The sequence below is a fragment of the Taudactylus pleione genome, unplaced genomic scaffold (genome assembly GCF_031769625.1).
Source record: "Taudactylus pleione unplaced genomic scaffold, aTauple2 ptg000374l, whole genome shotgun sequence".
NCBI lineage: Eukaryota > Metazoa > Chordata > Amphibia > Anura > Myobatrachidae > Taudactylus > Taudactylus pleione.
Window position 1 is genome coordinate 3,170,377 of NW_028284775.1, and position 18,067 is coordinate 3,188,443.

General features: G+C 41.0%; 1 protein-coding gene across 1 annotated transcript in view; it reads left to right on the top strand.

Annotated features, from left to right (window-relative positions):
- Positions 1 to 15,343, top strand: part of SLC19A2 (solute carrier family 19 member 2) — a 30,430-nt gene extending 15,087 nt beyond the window's left edge. Inside the window, exons 5-6 of the mRNA XM_088444949.1 lie at positions 8,898 to 9,039; positions 11,592 to 15,343. Coding sequence (XP_088301075.1) covers positions 8,898 to 9,039; positions 11,592 to 11,732 — 283 coding nt within the window. The 3' untranslated portion in view covers positions 11,733 to 15,343. The remainder of the gene's footprint in view (positions 1 to 8,897; positions 9,040 to 11,591) is intronic.
- The last annotated feature ends 2,724 nt before the right edge of the window (positions 15,344 to 18,067 follow it).

The window sequence follows — 18,067 nt, forward strand, 5'->3', positions numbered from 1 at the left end:
GCTGCTGATCCCAGCTGGTATGATGGAGACAAAGCCAACCAAACTGGTGGGTAGATGGCTGTAGCCACTGTTGTGAAAGTGGCTAGGAGATAAAAAACCAGGGGAAAAGGTCCAGTGAGCTGCTCTGCAGAGGTGAATTAATGCCCATGTGTCCACTGTGTGATTTCCGTAGGGCTGCAGGCGGCAGACGGAGCCAGAACGGAGGTCCACGTGGCAGCTCTAATGGATAGCCCAGGCGGCTGTGATGCCGCGACGTGTCCGTCTCTATGTTCACCAGAGCAGTGTAGGTAGAGACGCTGGAAGGGGAGCGGTGGACCTGTTCGGGCGGCTGGGGTGCCGCAGCGTGTCCGTCTCTGTGCTCGCCGTAGCAGTGTAGGCAAAACAAGCTGGAGGGGAGCGTGCAGCCAATCAGGTGGTGTCTGTGACCAGGAAACAAGGAAAACACCTGACGCGTTTCTCGGCCAATCAGAAGGGCCGTTTCATCAGAGGTGTATATTCTCAGTGAGATAGACGTTTCAACTAAGATGTGTTCCTGCATTTTCCCCTAATAGCTCGCATATTGAAGATAAGTGAAGTAGAAGTTGTGGCAATTCTTCCATACTGGCCAAGGAGGGTATGGTTCGCAACAGCAATGAAGTTGGTGATTCAGCAACCATGGATTCTGCCAATCAGGCCAGATCTGCTGCATCAAGGGCCGATATTCCATCCAAATCTGGCAAAACTTCATATGACTGTGTGGAGATTGAACGGAAGTTAAAGTGTAAAGGTCTGTCCGATCAAAATCTTTATGCAAGGAAGAAAGTTTCTTCACTGGCATATTGTAAATGATGGAAAAAATATTGTAGAGATGGAATGCACTTCTGATAATATACAAGCTGAAACCTCACAAGTTTTACCATTTCTGCATGACTGGTATATGCAAGAATTGGCAGTTTCAACTATAAAAGGGCTGATAGTGGCTCTAAGTGTCCTTTTTGGGCAGAAGATTGGCAGAGGAGAAGTTATCTAACAGATTTTGCCATGCCATTAAAAAGATCCAACCGGCAAACGGATCATTTGTAGCCCCATGGGATTTGAATTTGGTCTTAAATGCCCTGATGGTATATCCATTTGAACCATTACGAGATGCTGCATTTACATTTTTAACTTGGAAAGTTGTATTCCTAGTAGCATTTGCTTCAGCGAGAAGTGTAAGTGAACTGAAAGCCCTATGGGCAGAAGAACCTTACTTAAATATGTTGCCAGATAAACTAAATTTTTCTGCCTAAAGTGGTATCATCTTTTCATTTGAATCAAGAAATGATATTACCATCCTTCTTTCCTCAGCCTAAAGATAAGCAATAGGAAAAATGGCACACATTAGATCTGGTCAGAGCTATTTCGATTTTACCGTGAAAGATTTCAGGAAATGTAAGCATGTATTTGTCCTCCCAGCAGGTGTAAAGAGGAGTTGTGTACCCACGAAACAGACCATGGCGAGATGTATTAGGGAACTGATCATCTTCGTATATAAGAATGAAGTGTCACAACTCTCGGGTAGTTATGGATGCGCCCGTATTAGGGAGTTGGCTAGACCTAAGCCTGAGGCGCGGAGTCTAATGTGTCGGCGGTATTCACCAGGGACCCTTGCAAGAAGGTATGGGCTTGGCTGCGTCCGACACACAGGTCGCGTCCCTCAGGATAGGTTCCCTTATACAGGTGCTGGTAAACTCCGGATGAAGCGGAGAAGACTTAAAGCTTAGTCAACAGGCCGGGTCAGAACCAAACGGACTTAGACTGTACCAGGGAGCAGGCGTAAACAGGTCACAGGGAATAGCCGAAGTCAAAACCAGATGCAGTACCAGGGGTCAGGCGAAATCAGGGTCACAAACGAAGCCAAGGTCAGGAACAGGTACGGATTATCACAGGAACGCTGGAGTCTGGTAAATTAGCCTGATAGCAGTGTTTTCTGCACAAAGGAGCCACAGGTTAGAACTGAACTCTAGGAAGCAACACTTTGCTCAGGCACCAGTGGGAGTTCTCACTGGGGATATGACTCTGCTGCAAGTCCATGATAGGCTGCTGAGGGCAGCTGAGGCAGTAGCACTCACTGGAAGAATGCTATCAGCTGACATAGTGCATGATGGTGATGTCAGGCAGAAATCCTGACCTGCAGCAAATAGCAAGGTAAGTCACACAATTTGTGCAGAGTGACATGAAGGTTGGAAGAACCAGAAGTAATTACGACACTCTACCCGAGGTGGCAACTTCATGGGCCAGGAAGGCTCAGGCATCAGTAAAAGATGATTGTGCAGCGGCCACTTGGGCTCCAGTACACACTTTCTCAAGCCGCTACACTTTGAATATTATGGGTGTCAACTTTGGAGGTCATGTCCTGCAAGAAGCTCTAAATAAGTTAGCTCAGCATATACCTTGTAGTCCTGACTTCTTATTGTCCCTCCACCTATTCTGCTTTGGTATATCCCGCTGTGATGGCTGCCGTGGGGGAGTGTAGAAGAAATTGGCTAATTATACTCACCGATAATTTAATTTCTTCAGATATCCCATGGCAGCCTATAGAATGAACCTCCCCCTCCCCAGTGTAGTGTTTCCCAGGAACCGATAAGTGGAAACACTCGAAAGACCAAGGGGTAAAGGAGGAGCAGGGCTATATACCAGCAAGTGGGCGGTCCCTCTAAGATGTAGGAAAATGGACTTCCGGCTCCGCCCCCGTGAGTGATGGCTGCAGTCTGAAACAGCTCCCTTATAGCTGCAGCTTTTACACTGCTCCCGGACCTCCAGAGGGTCTGAAAAGTCGGGACTTTGCCACCGCTATTGTAAGGAACATTTTGGCTGTGCATGGAGAAGTATTTTACACCTCTCATGCCCCCTAAACAGCAGCGCCAGAAGCAAGAAAAGGTGAGGGGTGAATCAAAGATGGCCACAACTCACACACAGTCACCACACCCAGCCACCTCTGCCTCTCCCTCTTCCTCACAGACTGCTTCTAAGGCCCTGGAAACCCCTCCTCATGCTTTAGCCACTTATGCTGACATAGTTCAAGCTATTAAAACAACCATGGCTCCTCTGATGCAGGAACAAGCTGAGTCTTTTAAGCAAGCTCTCCAGGAAGCTAATCACAATATACTGCAGCTTACACAGAGGGTGCAATCTAATGAAACTAAGGTGGGGGAGGTTTTCCATGATGGTTTTCTACCGAAGCAACAACATGATACCTTACAGAAAGAACATTATCAAATTCTTAACAAGCTCGATGATTTCGAAAACCGCTCAAGGAGAAACAATTTGCGCATAGTCGGCCTCCCGGAGTCACTTAAAGGTGACGCACTTACTAGTTTTCTCACCACCTCTCTGTTGGATATGCTTGATATACGGGACTCCTGTGGCGACATTGTGATAGAACGTGCTCACCGTATCTGCCCACTGCGAGACAACCTGGAGGTTTGCCCTCGAGTGACTATCTTTCGCTGTCTGAATTTTCTCCACCGTGAGGCAATATGGCAAGCTTCCAGAAAGCCTCGCACGCTTACATGGGATGGTCGCAAGATCTTCATATTCCAGGATTATTCAGCAGAGGTCACAAGAGCCCGCAAAGCTTTTAGTCAGGTGTGTGCTAACCTGGTTAAGGATAACAGCCGCTTTGTCCTGCTGTTCCCGGCTCGTCTACGTATATTTACTGGGGGCTCCTCCGTGGACTTTTCTTCTGCAGAGGACGCTGCTGCATTTCTTCGTAAGGAGACTGAAACGGCTGCTGACGATTCTTGCTCCCATATGGACCTCAGGGCTGACATATAGGTTATATAAGTTTCATTATCCTCTACCTATTTATATTGCCTATTATCGCGGAGGTTTAGATCTCTCTATATAGATTGTTCCCGATTTTTTGATCTATGTATGTGATTATTTTTTGCTGTTTATTGATGTAATTGTTTCAATTACTTGAATTATTTATGCCTTATAATTTGTTGTTATATTATTGTCGCTAGCGGTGGCGACTGTCCTGACAATATGTTTGCACATTGTTCCACCCACATTGTTTATGTTGATGGCTGGTCTATGTTTATGCATATGGGTGGACTGCTCAGATTTACCGGCAGCTTCCTGGAGCCTTATTCACTGCTCTCCTCCTATTTGTGTTTACTGATATATTCCATATATACACCGGGAAGTCCTGATTTCTGACCTGATGGCTTGCAAGGACTCATGTTCCTTGCCCTGGTTTTTTTTTTTTTCTCATTATTACTTTGTACCCCATTTCCCTATCCCAGCAGCATCGCAGAGTCTCTAGAGCTTTTACTATTTCCAAGTGGTTATCTTATCAGCAATATGTCATGTTTCATAACCTGTAGCTGTATGAACCTTGGGTACATATTTATATATTTTCATGTATTCTTTGCATTGTCCCTGGTCTTTTTCTGTGCTTAAAATTGCATTATGACTAATCTCAAATTTTGTTCCTGGAATGTGGGGGGCATTAACATAACTCCCCCTTAAAACTTAAACGTCTCTTGGCATATATTCGTAAATTGCATATTGATGTGGTTATGTTACAAGAAACTCATTTACTGCCTCCTGAAATTTTAAAACTTAACACCATTGGGATTTTCTGTATTAACCTCGGCCTCTTATAACTCTAAGAAACGTGGTGTGGTTACCCTGATTAGGAAACAATTGGCCCCACAAATTCACTTCTCCTACTCACACCCATCGGGGAGATATACAATCACTAACGTTAGTATAGCCGGTGAGAGGTTTGCAATATGTAATTTGTACGCTCCCAATCAGTACTCCAGACGTTTTTTTCAGGTTCTATTGGGTAAATTATGCCCTTATATGGACTCACTTATTTTTAGTGGAGACTTTAACATGGTTTTCTCCCCTTACATGGATAGACAGCAGCCTCCTTCCAGACACTGTGCTGACCCGTCCCTAGGCCTCAATTCCCTGGCATCGGAATTATGCCTGATAGACGTGTGGCGAGTACTCCACCCTACAGATAGAGAATTCACTTTGTTTGTCCGCTGCCCACGCCACACTGTCCCGTATAGACTACACATTACTTTCAGACTCTTTGCTTTGCAGAGTGGATGATGCAGGTATAGAGCCCATCGGATTATCCGATCATGTACTGATTTGGTTCACGTTGACTCCTTTGGTAGATATGGGATCCTATAAACCTTGGAGATTTCCGTCTTGCCTAGCCAACTCAGTTACATTTCAGTAATATGCTGGAAGCAAAATGGTGTGAATATGTAACGAATAATGCCTAACATATAGATAACCCGGCTTTATAATGGCAAACCACCAAATCTGTTCTTAGGGGAGAAATAATCACCTACATGTCTAAATATAGGAAAGATTATTCCAAATTGTACTTAAAGGCCCAGGCAGAACTGACCGAATCATTCAGAGTATTCAAACTTGATTCTAACCCCACCACTCGTGAGGCTTTCACACAGGCTAGGGCGCACTTCAGTGGGGTTCTGGATCAGGCTGCTGTTCGCCAGACCTTTCGGAATCGCTGCCACTTTTATAAACTTGGCAATAAGTCAGGGAGGCTGCTGCCTAATCTGGTGCGTACCCATTCCACCCCCTCTTCTATTACCTCACTCATGACACCTTCTGGCACTGTGTCGAGAAAGGGGAAGGACATTGTTAATTCCTTTGGGGCATTTTATACTGATTTATATTCTGATCCTGTCATAGATCATACTCAGAAGCAGGACTTCTGGGATAAACTGGTCTTGCTGGCCCTCTCTCCTGAGCAAGCAGAATCCCTTACTGTTCCCATCAGCCAGGCTGAGGTTTCCAATGGTATTAAGGGTTTAAAGGCACTTAAAGCTCCCGGTCTTTACATTTTAACTCTGCTATACTTAGGGTTCTGCCCAAGCCCGGTAGAGATGTCACACTGCCTGCTTCCTATAGGCCTATATCCTTGCTAGATGTGGACTATAAACTATTCATGAAAATGATCTCTAATAGGATGAAAGTTTTATTACCTGATGTTATTGGTTCAGATCAGACCGGATTTATCTGGGGTCGCCACTCCACTATAAATATTCGCAAAGTGGTTTCTGTGCTGCAGTCGACTGTGGTCTCGTCTTGCCCCCAGGTTATTATTTCCATGGATGCGGAGAAAGCATTTGACTTAGTCACATGGGATCACCTGTATTATACTTTGATGAAATTTGGTTTTCCTCCTAAATTTATTTCCTTATTGAAAGCTTTAAACACTGCCCCTTCCACCCAGGTATCCAGCAATGGCTTCCTATCTGCTCCCTTCTATGTACAAAGAGGCACTCGTCAGGGTTGTCCTATGTCTCCCCTTTTATTTGCGATAGCTTTACAGGTATACGTATTGGTTCGGCCGAGCTTAAATTGTCACGATTTGCTCCTGTTTGTTTCCAACCCCGTTTCGTCTATACCAAGTATTATTTCTCTGTTAGCCCAGTTTGGATCATTTGCAGGGTATAAAATCAATTTACACAAATCAGAATTGATGCCTCTTGCGAATATCACGGCAGCAGATTTGAGGGATCCTGCCTATCAACATTTTCGTGTTACAGCCTCCCATTTCAAATACGTAGGTATTAATATTCCTGTGGTTACCTCCTCCCTATATCGTCTTAATTATACTCCTATTATTGCCCAACTGACTAAATTGCTGGATACCTGGAAGATGCTACCCCTGTCCCTACTTGGTAGAATCGCATTACTTAAAAGTGTAGCTTTTCCTAAGTTATCTTACTCCATACAAATGCTCCCGATTAGCAAATCACTAGCAGACATAAAAACCTGCACCAAGCTCTTTACCAAATTTCTGTGGAGAGATGGCAGACCCCGGTTGGCAGTGAACAAGCTACTACTTCCTAGGTCTCATGGAGGGCTGGGGCTCCCCGATATTCTCACATTTACTAGGGCGGTGCATTTTAGATATATTGGTGATTGGTTGTTGAACAGGGAAACATATACCCATGCGCCTACTGACGTAGCTATGTTTTCACCTTACTCAGCTGCTGCTTTGTTTCATACGCCTAGAAAATCTATCCCAACTCACATATTTCATAATGTCGTATTTCATGATACCTATTTGGCCTAGAGAGCTATTTGCACCAAACTATCTAGACCCTATACTACCTCGAAGTATATCCCTTTTACTGGTAACCCTATGTTCCCACCAGGACTAGATAACTCTGGCTTTTGCCAGTGGAAACAGAAGGGTATTACCTTAATTAAGGACATTTTCGACCCAGGTGGAGTTATTCTCCCTTTCTCTACCCTCCATACTGATGCCCATATTTCACACAGACAATTCTATATGTACCTTCAAGCCACTCATTATGCTCGTTCTCTTCAATTCCCGGTTCATTCCTCTAATGCGCCTGACCCTCTGCACAGTCTCCTATCCTTTCTCGTGGTACACCCCTATAAGACTAAGTATCTTACTACAGATCTGGTTGGGAGTTCGCATGACAAGGTATGGAAACATACATTTCTATCATGGAGCAGAGACCTGGGTACTGTCACTTCCATGGACTGCTTGTTGCATACTTATGATGCTACTCTTACATTTTTGCGCTGTTCCTGGCTACAAGAGGTTCAGATCAAAACTATTAATAGAGCATAAATCTCGCAGGCTCGTAGGAGCTTTATGGTGCAAGGGGAGACGGGTGAAATGCAGGGGCCCGAATGCTACGTTTTTTCATAATTTCTGGACATGCCCTAAGATCGCAAAGTTCTGGGGTAAGGTAATATTTATTAACGCTATTTTTCACACCAAATAACAGCCTGGCGCTAATAAACTACAATTTAATAATAGACCACAGCTGCAAACACCTATGGGGTCTGTGTAAACCCAATAAAAGATCACCTGCTGATGATCCCAAACAAAGATATTAAATTCATGGTAGATTTATTTGGTGTCTTGAATTCATTTCTGCCACGTTAAGTATTTATTTATAATTAACTCTATTTTTCACCTAAAACTTTATAGTGATCTGTTGGCCTTATTATGTGCTAATTTCACAAACTGGGATTTGGGCCCTGATAAATCTCGCATAGTCCCATTACTGACTGTCATTGTCACCGTAGCTAAAAAAGTCATTTTATGTGCTTGGACCTCCCCTTCCCCTCCCTTTTTGGGAACGGTTAAGTCTATTATGCTCCAGACCCTGTATTATGATAGACAAGCAGTTTTCCCTGCGCTGGAAGGAGGGGTTACATCCTTTTATAAAAAAATGGGGCGCTCAGACATATCCCGTAAGCTGTGCTGCACAGCCAATGGCAGATATATCTGCACATCGTGCTGCGTGTACGGCCAGTCAGCCAACCGCTCATACACTTGCTGCAGAGGCCGCGGGGAGGGAGACGCAACGCAACCCCCAGCCAGCGTGACACACGGACAGATGATGGTTGTTCAGTGTGTATGAACAACCATCACCTGCAGATGTGTCTGCAGATTGGACAATCTGCAGGTAAATCTTTTAGGTGTGTACCCAGCATAAGTGCAAGATAAGTCCAACTATACCTTTTTTGAATTAAAGTGTAACACTGTGTATGTGCAGAATGGAAATGTGTATTGTATGGAAACAGTAAGGTGCTTACGTTCCAACTTTTACGATGCTTTGTGTAGGTGACTTGCTGATAAGTTCTGTAACTATATTCTACTTGTGTAGGTTTAATACTTTTTGTATACTGATCTGTGGTATTGCGACTTCAGAATTCTTTCTAAAATGCTAGTGTTACTCACCTTTTTTATACTTAATAGCAACGCAGTAAAGTCAATATGATTTCAGTGATAACCTAGTACGTATTGGCTTTAGAAAAAAAAGTTTTTTTTATTGTATAATGCATTATCTGAACGTTTCTTTTTAAAATAAATGTTATCCTCCTTACAGATTTCAGATTGCAGCCAATCTAAGCATGGAGTGCTATGCCCTTGTATTTGGAATTAACACTTTCATTGCCCTACTTCTACAAACTCTAATGACTGTCATAGTTGTGGATTCCAGAGGCCTTGGCTTAGACTTAATTGCGCAAGTAAGTGCTTATTTGTTTTACAGTTGCTGGCCTTCACTCTAGTGTTAGGGAATGTGTAGTCTACACTGCCAGTCACAATATTTGGAGGTTTTTTTAATAACCACTTAACTGGTTAATATTTTTTAAAAATAATAAAAGGGTTTGCGTCCTGAAACGTCGACTAACTCCTTGATCTCTGAAGACTCTTTATTTACATTGTTACTAGACCCAGAGTGCCATCCAGTTCTATTGGATATACATTTTTATAGGAAATGCACTGGGCAAGTTGCTGATTAATACAGGAGTGCTGGACATATTACCATATATGAATGTGTATATGTATATATCTATATAATGTGTGTCTCTTAGGGTAACAATAACCTATTAAGTGAATAAACAAAAGGGAAATCTATATCAAATCAATATTTGGTGTGACCACTCTTTGCCTTCAAAACGACATCAATTCTTCTAGGTACACTTGCACAAAGTCAGGGATTTTGTAGGATTATAGACAGGTGTATGATTAACCAGTCATATCAAACAGGTGATGACAGTCACTAACTGAAACAAACAGCTGTGTAGGTGTCTTTAAGCTGGGTGAGGCACAGCCAAACTCTGCTACAAAGGTTAGGTGGTGAAAGATCGTTTCATGTCACAGGTCATACACCATGGCAAGACTGAGCACAGCAACATGACACAAGGTAGTTATACTGCATCAGCAAGGTCTCTCCCAGGCAAAGATTTCAAAGCAGATTAAGGTGTCAAGATGTGCTGTTCAAGCTCTTTTGAAGAAGCACAAAGAAACTGGCAACGTTGAGGACCGTAGACTCAGTGGTTGGTCCAGAAAACGGGACATCAAATGAAAGACACATCATGCTTACTTCCGAAATCAGAAGATGTCCAGCAGTGCCATCAACTCAGAACTGGCAGAAACCAGTGGAACCCAGGTACACTCATCTATTGTTCGGAGAAGTCTGGCCAAAAGTGGTCTTTATGGCAGAATCGCAGCCAAAAAGCCATACCTTTGACATGGAAACAAGGCCAAGCGACTCAACTATGCACAAAAACATAGGAACTGGGGTGCAGAAAAATGGCAGCAGGTACTCTGGACTGATGAGCCAAAATGTGAAATATTTGGCTGTAACAGAAGGCAGTTTGTTCGCCGAAGGGCTGGAGAGCGGTACAATGAGTGTCTGCAGGCAACAGTGAAGCATGGTGAAGGTTCTTTGCAAGTTTGAGGCTGCATTTCAGCAAGTGGAGTTGGGGATTTGGCCAGAATTTAACTGTACTCATTCATCATGCAATACCATCAGGGAGGAGTCTGCTTGGCTGCATATTTATTCTGCAGCAGGACAACGACCCCAAACATACAGCCAATGTCATTAAGATCTATCTTCAGTGTAAAGAAGAACAAGGAGTGATGATATGGCCCCCACAGAGCTCTGATCTCAACATCGAGTCTGTCTGGGATTGCATGAAGAGACAGAAGGATTTGAGAGCCTACATCCATAGAAGATCTGTGGTTAGGTCTCCCAGATGTTTGGAACAACCTCCATACCGAAGTTTTTTTTTTTTTTAAACTGTAAGTGTACATAGAAGAATTGATGCTGTGTTGAAGGGAAAGGGTGGTCACACCAAGTATTGATTTGATATATAATATAAAAAAAAACTAGCTGATGTACCTGGTTTCACCCATGTAGACCCATACACTCTTCAATTTTCTGTTTGGTCATATTGTGGGAAGCAGAGCCCACTGTGAGAGCTGCCGAACCGATTTCAAGATAATATTGTGTGAAACCAGCGCACCTTCCTTCTATTTCTTGCTCCTGTTTATACATTCATACATTCATTCACATATACATTCAGTCATACGAGAGAGAGATATCATCTTTGCGCCCCCCCCCCCCCTTTTCCTGCTGGAGGCGCTGGTTACGCTACTTGCATATCTTCACTAGTTAGAAGATAAGTAAAGATCAGTCAGTGTCCAACGTCATTCCCTATCATCCAAGTGGGCATGGAGGGGGAATATATCCTTGTGGCGAGTAATATAATTATTTATTACAGGTGTGTTCTCCCTCATCATTGCTGCAGTCGTCCTATACTCTGCTAGCACCAGGCATCTTCATGTCTTTCCCGAAAATGCATCTTGGCCACAGTACGATGCAGCTAGCACACACTAAGAGACTGTGCTGATTTTATGTGACACTTGTATATCTGTGTGTGACTGAGTATTGATTGAGTGCTTTTTATAGCAGTAGCTTTTATTCAAGTGCTAATTTTCACAATTTGTATGTCCTATATTAATGGGGTTTCAAGCATTTAACACATGTAAAGCGTATTTATGAAAATCAGCCTTTGTTATTTTGGATTGCTTACTGCTGAAAGAGTAAAGGATACTTTAGTTATTTGACTCTGATTCTGGGTCTAAAATTGGTAAAACCAATAACAATGTTTTATTCCATATATTAATCAAACAGTTGTGTTAGATAAAGATAGTTATAGAACTGGCTTCTACTGCTTTGCCACAAAGACCTAAATGCAATTGTTAACCAGAACATTTCTTTTATTTGCAGTTTAAGATTTACTCTGGGTATTTTGCTGTCATTTCATTGATATTTTTCGTGAGTGGCCTCTTCCATGTTGTGAAAAATTGTCAAAAACCACAAGAAGACAAACCACAATCTACAGGGACGTCATCTACAGGGACTTCATGAGCATTCTGCAGATGCATTTCCTCCAACAGACTGACGGCTGTGTTATTCTGAGGTTTACATCCGGATGCAGGAATGTGTTCATACTGTAGCCATACTGTAATATCGTTTTATAATGTTCTGCATACAGTGACAGTTAATAACTCAATGATATGGTAATGTAATAGATGTACATTGTCACATATCAATGTTCTTTTTACCTCCACAGTCTCTACCTTCTGTTTCTCCTTAATGACTAGCTCAAGTCTCCAAACAGCAATGCTAAAGAAATCTCTCTTCATTTGAAACCTCATACTATACTCATTGCTTACTTATGATTCAGTAAGTATGTACTGTTTATAAAATGAAGTGAAGACACAGCTAAGTTTGCATATTAATTACACTGGCTCACATCCATTTATCTAACTATGAAGTGGTTATTTATTTGGTTAATTTATTGTGCATATGACTACAGATTTGAAATATACTTTTTTTTAATATTAGTGTGCCAAAGCCACTTCTTTGGATTTGTTGTGATAGACTTTTGTCGTCATTGGGCGAGGCTTTCTAAGGGTACCTACCCACTGTGATAGATTTGCATTTTTTTTCTACTAGTAAAATGAATATAGACCATAAATGTGTTTGGTTGTATATGCATTTACTAGTGATTGTAGGTTACAGAATGCAAGGCAGAGTCAAACAAAAATGCCAATGGGCGGTGCTTTTCTGATTGTACATATTGCCGTTATCTTTTCTTTAGAATGATTTTAAACTAAGGGCCATATTCAGTTAGTTTGCCTTGGCAAAAAAAGTTCCGCCTACCCAACTTTTCACCTACATTGCGTGTTTTGGACGCTAAAACTTATCGTGCGCGTCCCCACCTTTCGCCCTATTAAATTACTAACCAGGCGTAGACGGCAAGCAGCAAATGCAGAACGGGCGAAAAGTACTGTCAGAATAGGGGAAATTAGTCTGAACCCCCCCCCCCCCCCCAAAAAAAAGATGCACTAACATTATGCATCCAGCTGTTTATATATGCATTTATTTCCGTGCAGGCTACAAAGGAACATTTGCAACCTTTTGTGTTCTACTCTGCAAAAGCCCCTATATGCAGACTGCAGTGCTTATAGATGTTCTCTTTAGCACAAACCATTGTGTGGAGTTATCACAATTACAGTACTTTTTGGGGATGAACAAAACAGTTTTGGAAGTGTAGTGTGTTTAGCACACTTCACCCTAAGCTGCTTTTCTCTAATAACTAGGACTAGCTAGATCAATAAAATGTTAGTTAGGAAACATGTTTATGTAAATATATTTATTTTTTGTAATGTATTTTGTACATATTATTTTTTTCTTTTTATAATTGTAACCTTAATAGATTGTGGATGGTTTGCTTATTGATAAGATAAGCTACCAGTATGTAATGTAAAAAAAACTACATGCATCTCAGAATGTACCACTAGTCCCATATCTGAGGCTTATTGTAGCTTGCAGTAGTTTTGCTTCCCTCACAGTCTGAGCAGTTGGTGATTGCAGGGATATCCTGCCTTCCACTAGTTGCTGCAGTAATGGGGGATGGAGTTCATGTAATAGGGGACCTTTTATGTTCTTTATAATTAAAAATAAATATTGTTTCCAGTGTACAGTGAGTTTATTTACAAAACAGATCTGTTGTTCAATTAGGGGAATCGCATATCTGTTCTGGAGATGGAGAAGAGTACATAGTACTATTATGCCAATGGCCCAGGTGACTAGAGACATGCCTTGCAAACTAAAGAATAAGAAATATATGCACTTTTTGTAGACCTAAGTAAGGCCTTTGATACAGTTGATCATCACTTCATCCTTTAGATAAAAGGGCGTAAGTGGCCACATATGGTATCTGATTACAGAAAGGCAATCCGCTGATTTTTAGAAAGATGCAAGTGTGTTGTAGTGGAAGATAATCCCATGAATATTTGGATGCTCTTTGAAGTACATGGAATTGAATTTAGGTGATTTTATAGAAGGTTTGACGAGCAGATAAAAGATGGCAAGATTGTTGCCTTCAAACCATCTTTTGGATGACGTATCTTTTTAACGGCCCATGTGAAACCGCCCTTAGAATGCCACATGCTTAGTAGTATAGGGGTTGATTTATCAGGCAGTGAAAAGAGTGGAGAAGTGGGCCAATGGAGAAGATGCCCACACCAACCAATCAGCTTCTACCTATCCTTTTTACATAATGAAACATATAAACCTAGAATTTGACTGCAGATAAGAACCACTTGGCCCATCTAGTCTGCCCCTTTTGGTAACCTCAACCCTATTTGCTCCTTAGTATAGAAACGCAGAATTTGATAAATGTTATGCTATGGGCAACTTCTCCACTGGTTGACTTCTCTACTCTTTTTCACTGCTCGATAAGTCTCCCCAAAGTCTATAGAAAGTTTGTAAGTGCAATGTATTGCCAGCCCTATAACAATGATATCTCTCTTTTGTAGCTCTTTTATCTGCAGATTATTACTAAAAAGAACCTGGGAATATTAGTAAAACAGAAAATGTGAGGGTGGTTTTAGATGGTTAAAACTTTAGACAATCTATCAATACATTGAATTCTAGCAATTAATAATAATCTATCTGCAATGGTAATTTCAGCCTATCAGTTACATGCAGGTTCCTACCCAAGTGCTACATCTAATGGATGTGACTACAATGTTGTTGAACTCAAACCCATGATGTTTGGTATGTGCTATTCTTCTTTACACCCAGAAATATTAGTTTCCCTTATATCTGAGGTGACTGGTATCACTGCATGGTATTTTGCATCTACATCTCTCTGGCTGGTATCACTCATCAAAGGCATAAAGACATGTTTGATCAAATCTCCCTAGACATTGGACTTTATCACTAATCCTACTGTCTCTTGGAAATTATGCTGCTTGCTTCAAATGTATTACAGCACGGTGCTGCTCGGTCAGTTCCTGTCTCAGTCAGATGTTTAGCCAGTGAGGTGGTAGCACAGCATTGCTCATGTACATTATCTATAATAAAATGCACAGACAAATTCTAATGCCGCTCTAAATGAAGTCTTATTGCCTTTAATGCACTAAGTCCCCTGCATCTGTTATGTATAATATTAAAACATTGTTCCTCTTTTTTTTAATGGTTCCTTTTTTTGGAGCTTGATTACAGCAGAAGCTGTTTTCACAACAATTTTGAGGAAAAGATGCATTTGTTACAAAACCATGTGTTCACAACTATGACTTACCAAACATTGTAAAACCTATATTGAGTAACACTTGTAGGTAGCAGCCATTCGTGTTTAGTGTGTGTGTATATAATATATATATAATTTATTTTATTGTGGACTTTTTTTTTTTTTTTTTTTATTCAGCTGTTGAACATATATTTAGTTTTTAGTGAATGTTTTTATGTAATTTATTGTTTATCTTCAAACTACCACCACTATCAATATGGACTTAAGCCCTTTAGGTTTGTTAAAATACCATATTTAATGTTTTGGGTTTTTTTGGGGGGGGGGTTTTATGCATAAAATATTTTATTAAAGCATTGATCATTAAGAAATATTTAGAAATCAATGAAAAATGTTTTAACTTTTAAAATTTCATAATAAAAATTCTTAATTATATTTATGGAATTTTTTTTGTTTTTTTCTTTTTAGCAAAAGTTGAATATAATATACTTTAACCGCATATGCTACATCTGCTATTCACAAGTGTAATTGTAACTAGTGTTTGCATTATTAATTGAGACATCAGTCCTATTTCAAATATTAGGTGTTATTTTAGTAAGTTATCATACTAGTAATCCTTTTAAATAGGCAACAGCCATTTTGTAGCCTACTTTTTTATAAAGTTGTAATTCTACTCGTATGAATTTAGCAGAATTCTTGTTAGGGTAAACATGGTTTCAAAAAAGTATTCATTTAAAATATGGGATAACTGAGCATTCTGTCATAATTCACAATATGAAGACAAGTCAACATAATTCTAGCAAATCGAATATTGAGATCAGAGGGCATCCTGCTTGCTGGACATGTGTAAATTGATATAAGGGAAGAAGTGAGATTAGCATACCATGATCCAACCATATATACCTTTTTATACTGGCAAGTGCATATATTTCTCGATTGACTATAGCATGGCTAGGCAACGCATGACACTCCAGCTGTTGTGAAACTACGCATCCCACCATGTCCTGCCACAGATTTGCTATTAGGGCATGCTAAAACTATTGCAGGACATGCTGGTATATGTAGTTCCACAGCAGCTGGAGTGCCATGCGTTGGCTGTTGCATGTACTCCCAAGACTTGTCCTAGAAATACATACACACAAACAGATGTGTGAAAAAGAGAGTATATCTTTCACTTCTGTGATTTTACATATATGGATATTATGTGGAATATAATTCTTTTGAAATGTGATCTAGTCCGATGTGACATTTCCTTACAATGTATTTTGTTTTTTGGGCTACTCCTCCTTATTATGCTACTTCAGTTAATTTCAATTTGAAAACCCTTATTACTATTATTATACATTAAGGGACCACATGTCCCTTGTGGTCCACCGCACAGTACAGAGGGCAAAACAATAAGTCCGTACAGAGTAAAACAGTACAATACAGTAAACAAGTAACAAATAGCACATCTCTCAAAGCAGCCACTGATGCAAGGGGTGTATCGCAAGCTGAAACCTATTAACGTTGGTGCTAGGTCATCTGAAGAAAATGAAACAACGAAGGAGTGGTATCTGGAGGCAGTGTGTAGCTGGTGTGTAAGAGGTACAGTCTAAAGAGAAGGCGGGAGACAAACTAAAGACATATGGAGCCAATGTAAGGGGAGTTAAGGGCAGGAAGGAAGAGTGGGAGAATTGGAGGGAGCATGAATGTGAGGTAGGCCTGGTGGTATGGTTAAGTAGTAAACTGATATGCTTTTAGGAACAGGTGGGTTTTCAACACACGCTTGAACTGATGCAGGCTGGGGGAATAGTCTGATATCTTAGGGAGATATCTTAGTGGGAGATTTATCAAAGTTTAGAGAGAGAAAGTACTAACCAATCAGTTTCGAACTGTCATTTTACAGGCTGTGTGAAAAGTGAGAGGAGCTGATTGGTTGGTACTTTATATCTCCACTTTATCTCTCCAAGGTTTGATGAATATCCCCCTTAATGAGGGGTTGTATCTTCATGAAGAACCAAGTTTTAATGGGCCCACCTCTGCCATCCATTTTTTTTTTTTTTTTTAAATCCCTACCATGCATATGATTCTCCAGTTTTGATGGTTTAATATCAGTTTGTCTATCTTGTATGACACTCATGCCATCAGTATTCAAAGAGCTATACATAAAAATGTACACATATGTTTTGCTGGACCTTTACCACTACAAGAAAAGAAGCCTCTTGTCTCCTTACACAAGGGACAAAGGGCCTGATTCACTACAGATCGCTATTGCGCACGCAACACAGTTGCTAATATCAGCGGTGATATGCAAATGCATTGCGATCGCAGCTTCACATAAGAACGCCCACTTTACCATGTCCCACATCCGTAATACTTACCAATTGTTTCGCTATATTGCTATCAAACCCATACGCACACTTGCACAAGCCGAGACCTTATTCAGAAATTGGTAACCGCCACACACTATCAGTGCTATGGCTGTGGATGGCCAAGCAGTGGATAATTTATGCACTCTCCTGCACTGGCACTGATACGCCTGCATTCGTAGTTGAGGTACTGTAGCAAAGAGAAACAAAAACACAGTACATTGTAGAAAACCAAAGAATGATTTTGAAGCATTCTTGACCACATTTTTAGGACAGCACAAAGTAAATTTTGAGGGTACAGAACCGATGCACGTTTTATGCATCGATTTTCTGATACCATGGTAGATTACACTGTCCACAACACATTGTACACACTCCAGAAAGGGAAGGAATATTTGTCACTGACAAGCCATGAGATGAAATGTTTTATTGGGATAAATTTGGTAATGTCCCATCTCAGATATCCCAGATTCAGCATGTACTGGTCTTCAAATGATGGGCCTAGTCTTGACCAGATTGCAAATGTGAGGTCTGTAAACAGATTTGAATAGATTCTCCGGTACCTTTGCTTTGTAGAGAATTATTCTCAACAGCCAGGAAACGCACAAACTTGTCAACATTTGGCCTGTGTTAGACAAACTGAAGGCATCCTTTAGTGGAGCTGTTGATCCTGAAGAGTTTGTTGATGAGCAAATCATTCCCTTCAAGGGTCGTCCATCAAGCAGTACATTCATGTGAGAGCAGGAAAATGTGGGTACATGTATAAGTTTGAAATGTATCAGGGAACAAATGGAGACAGGGTTGAAGTTAGT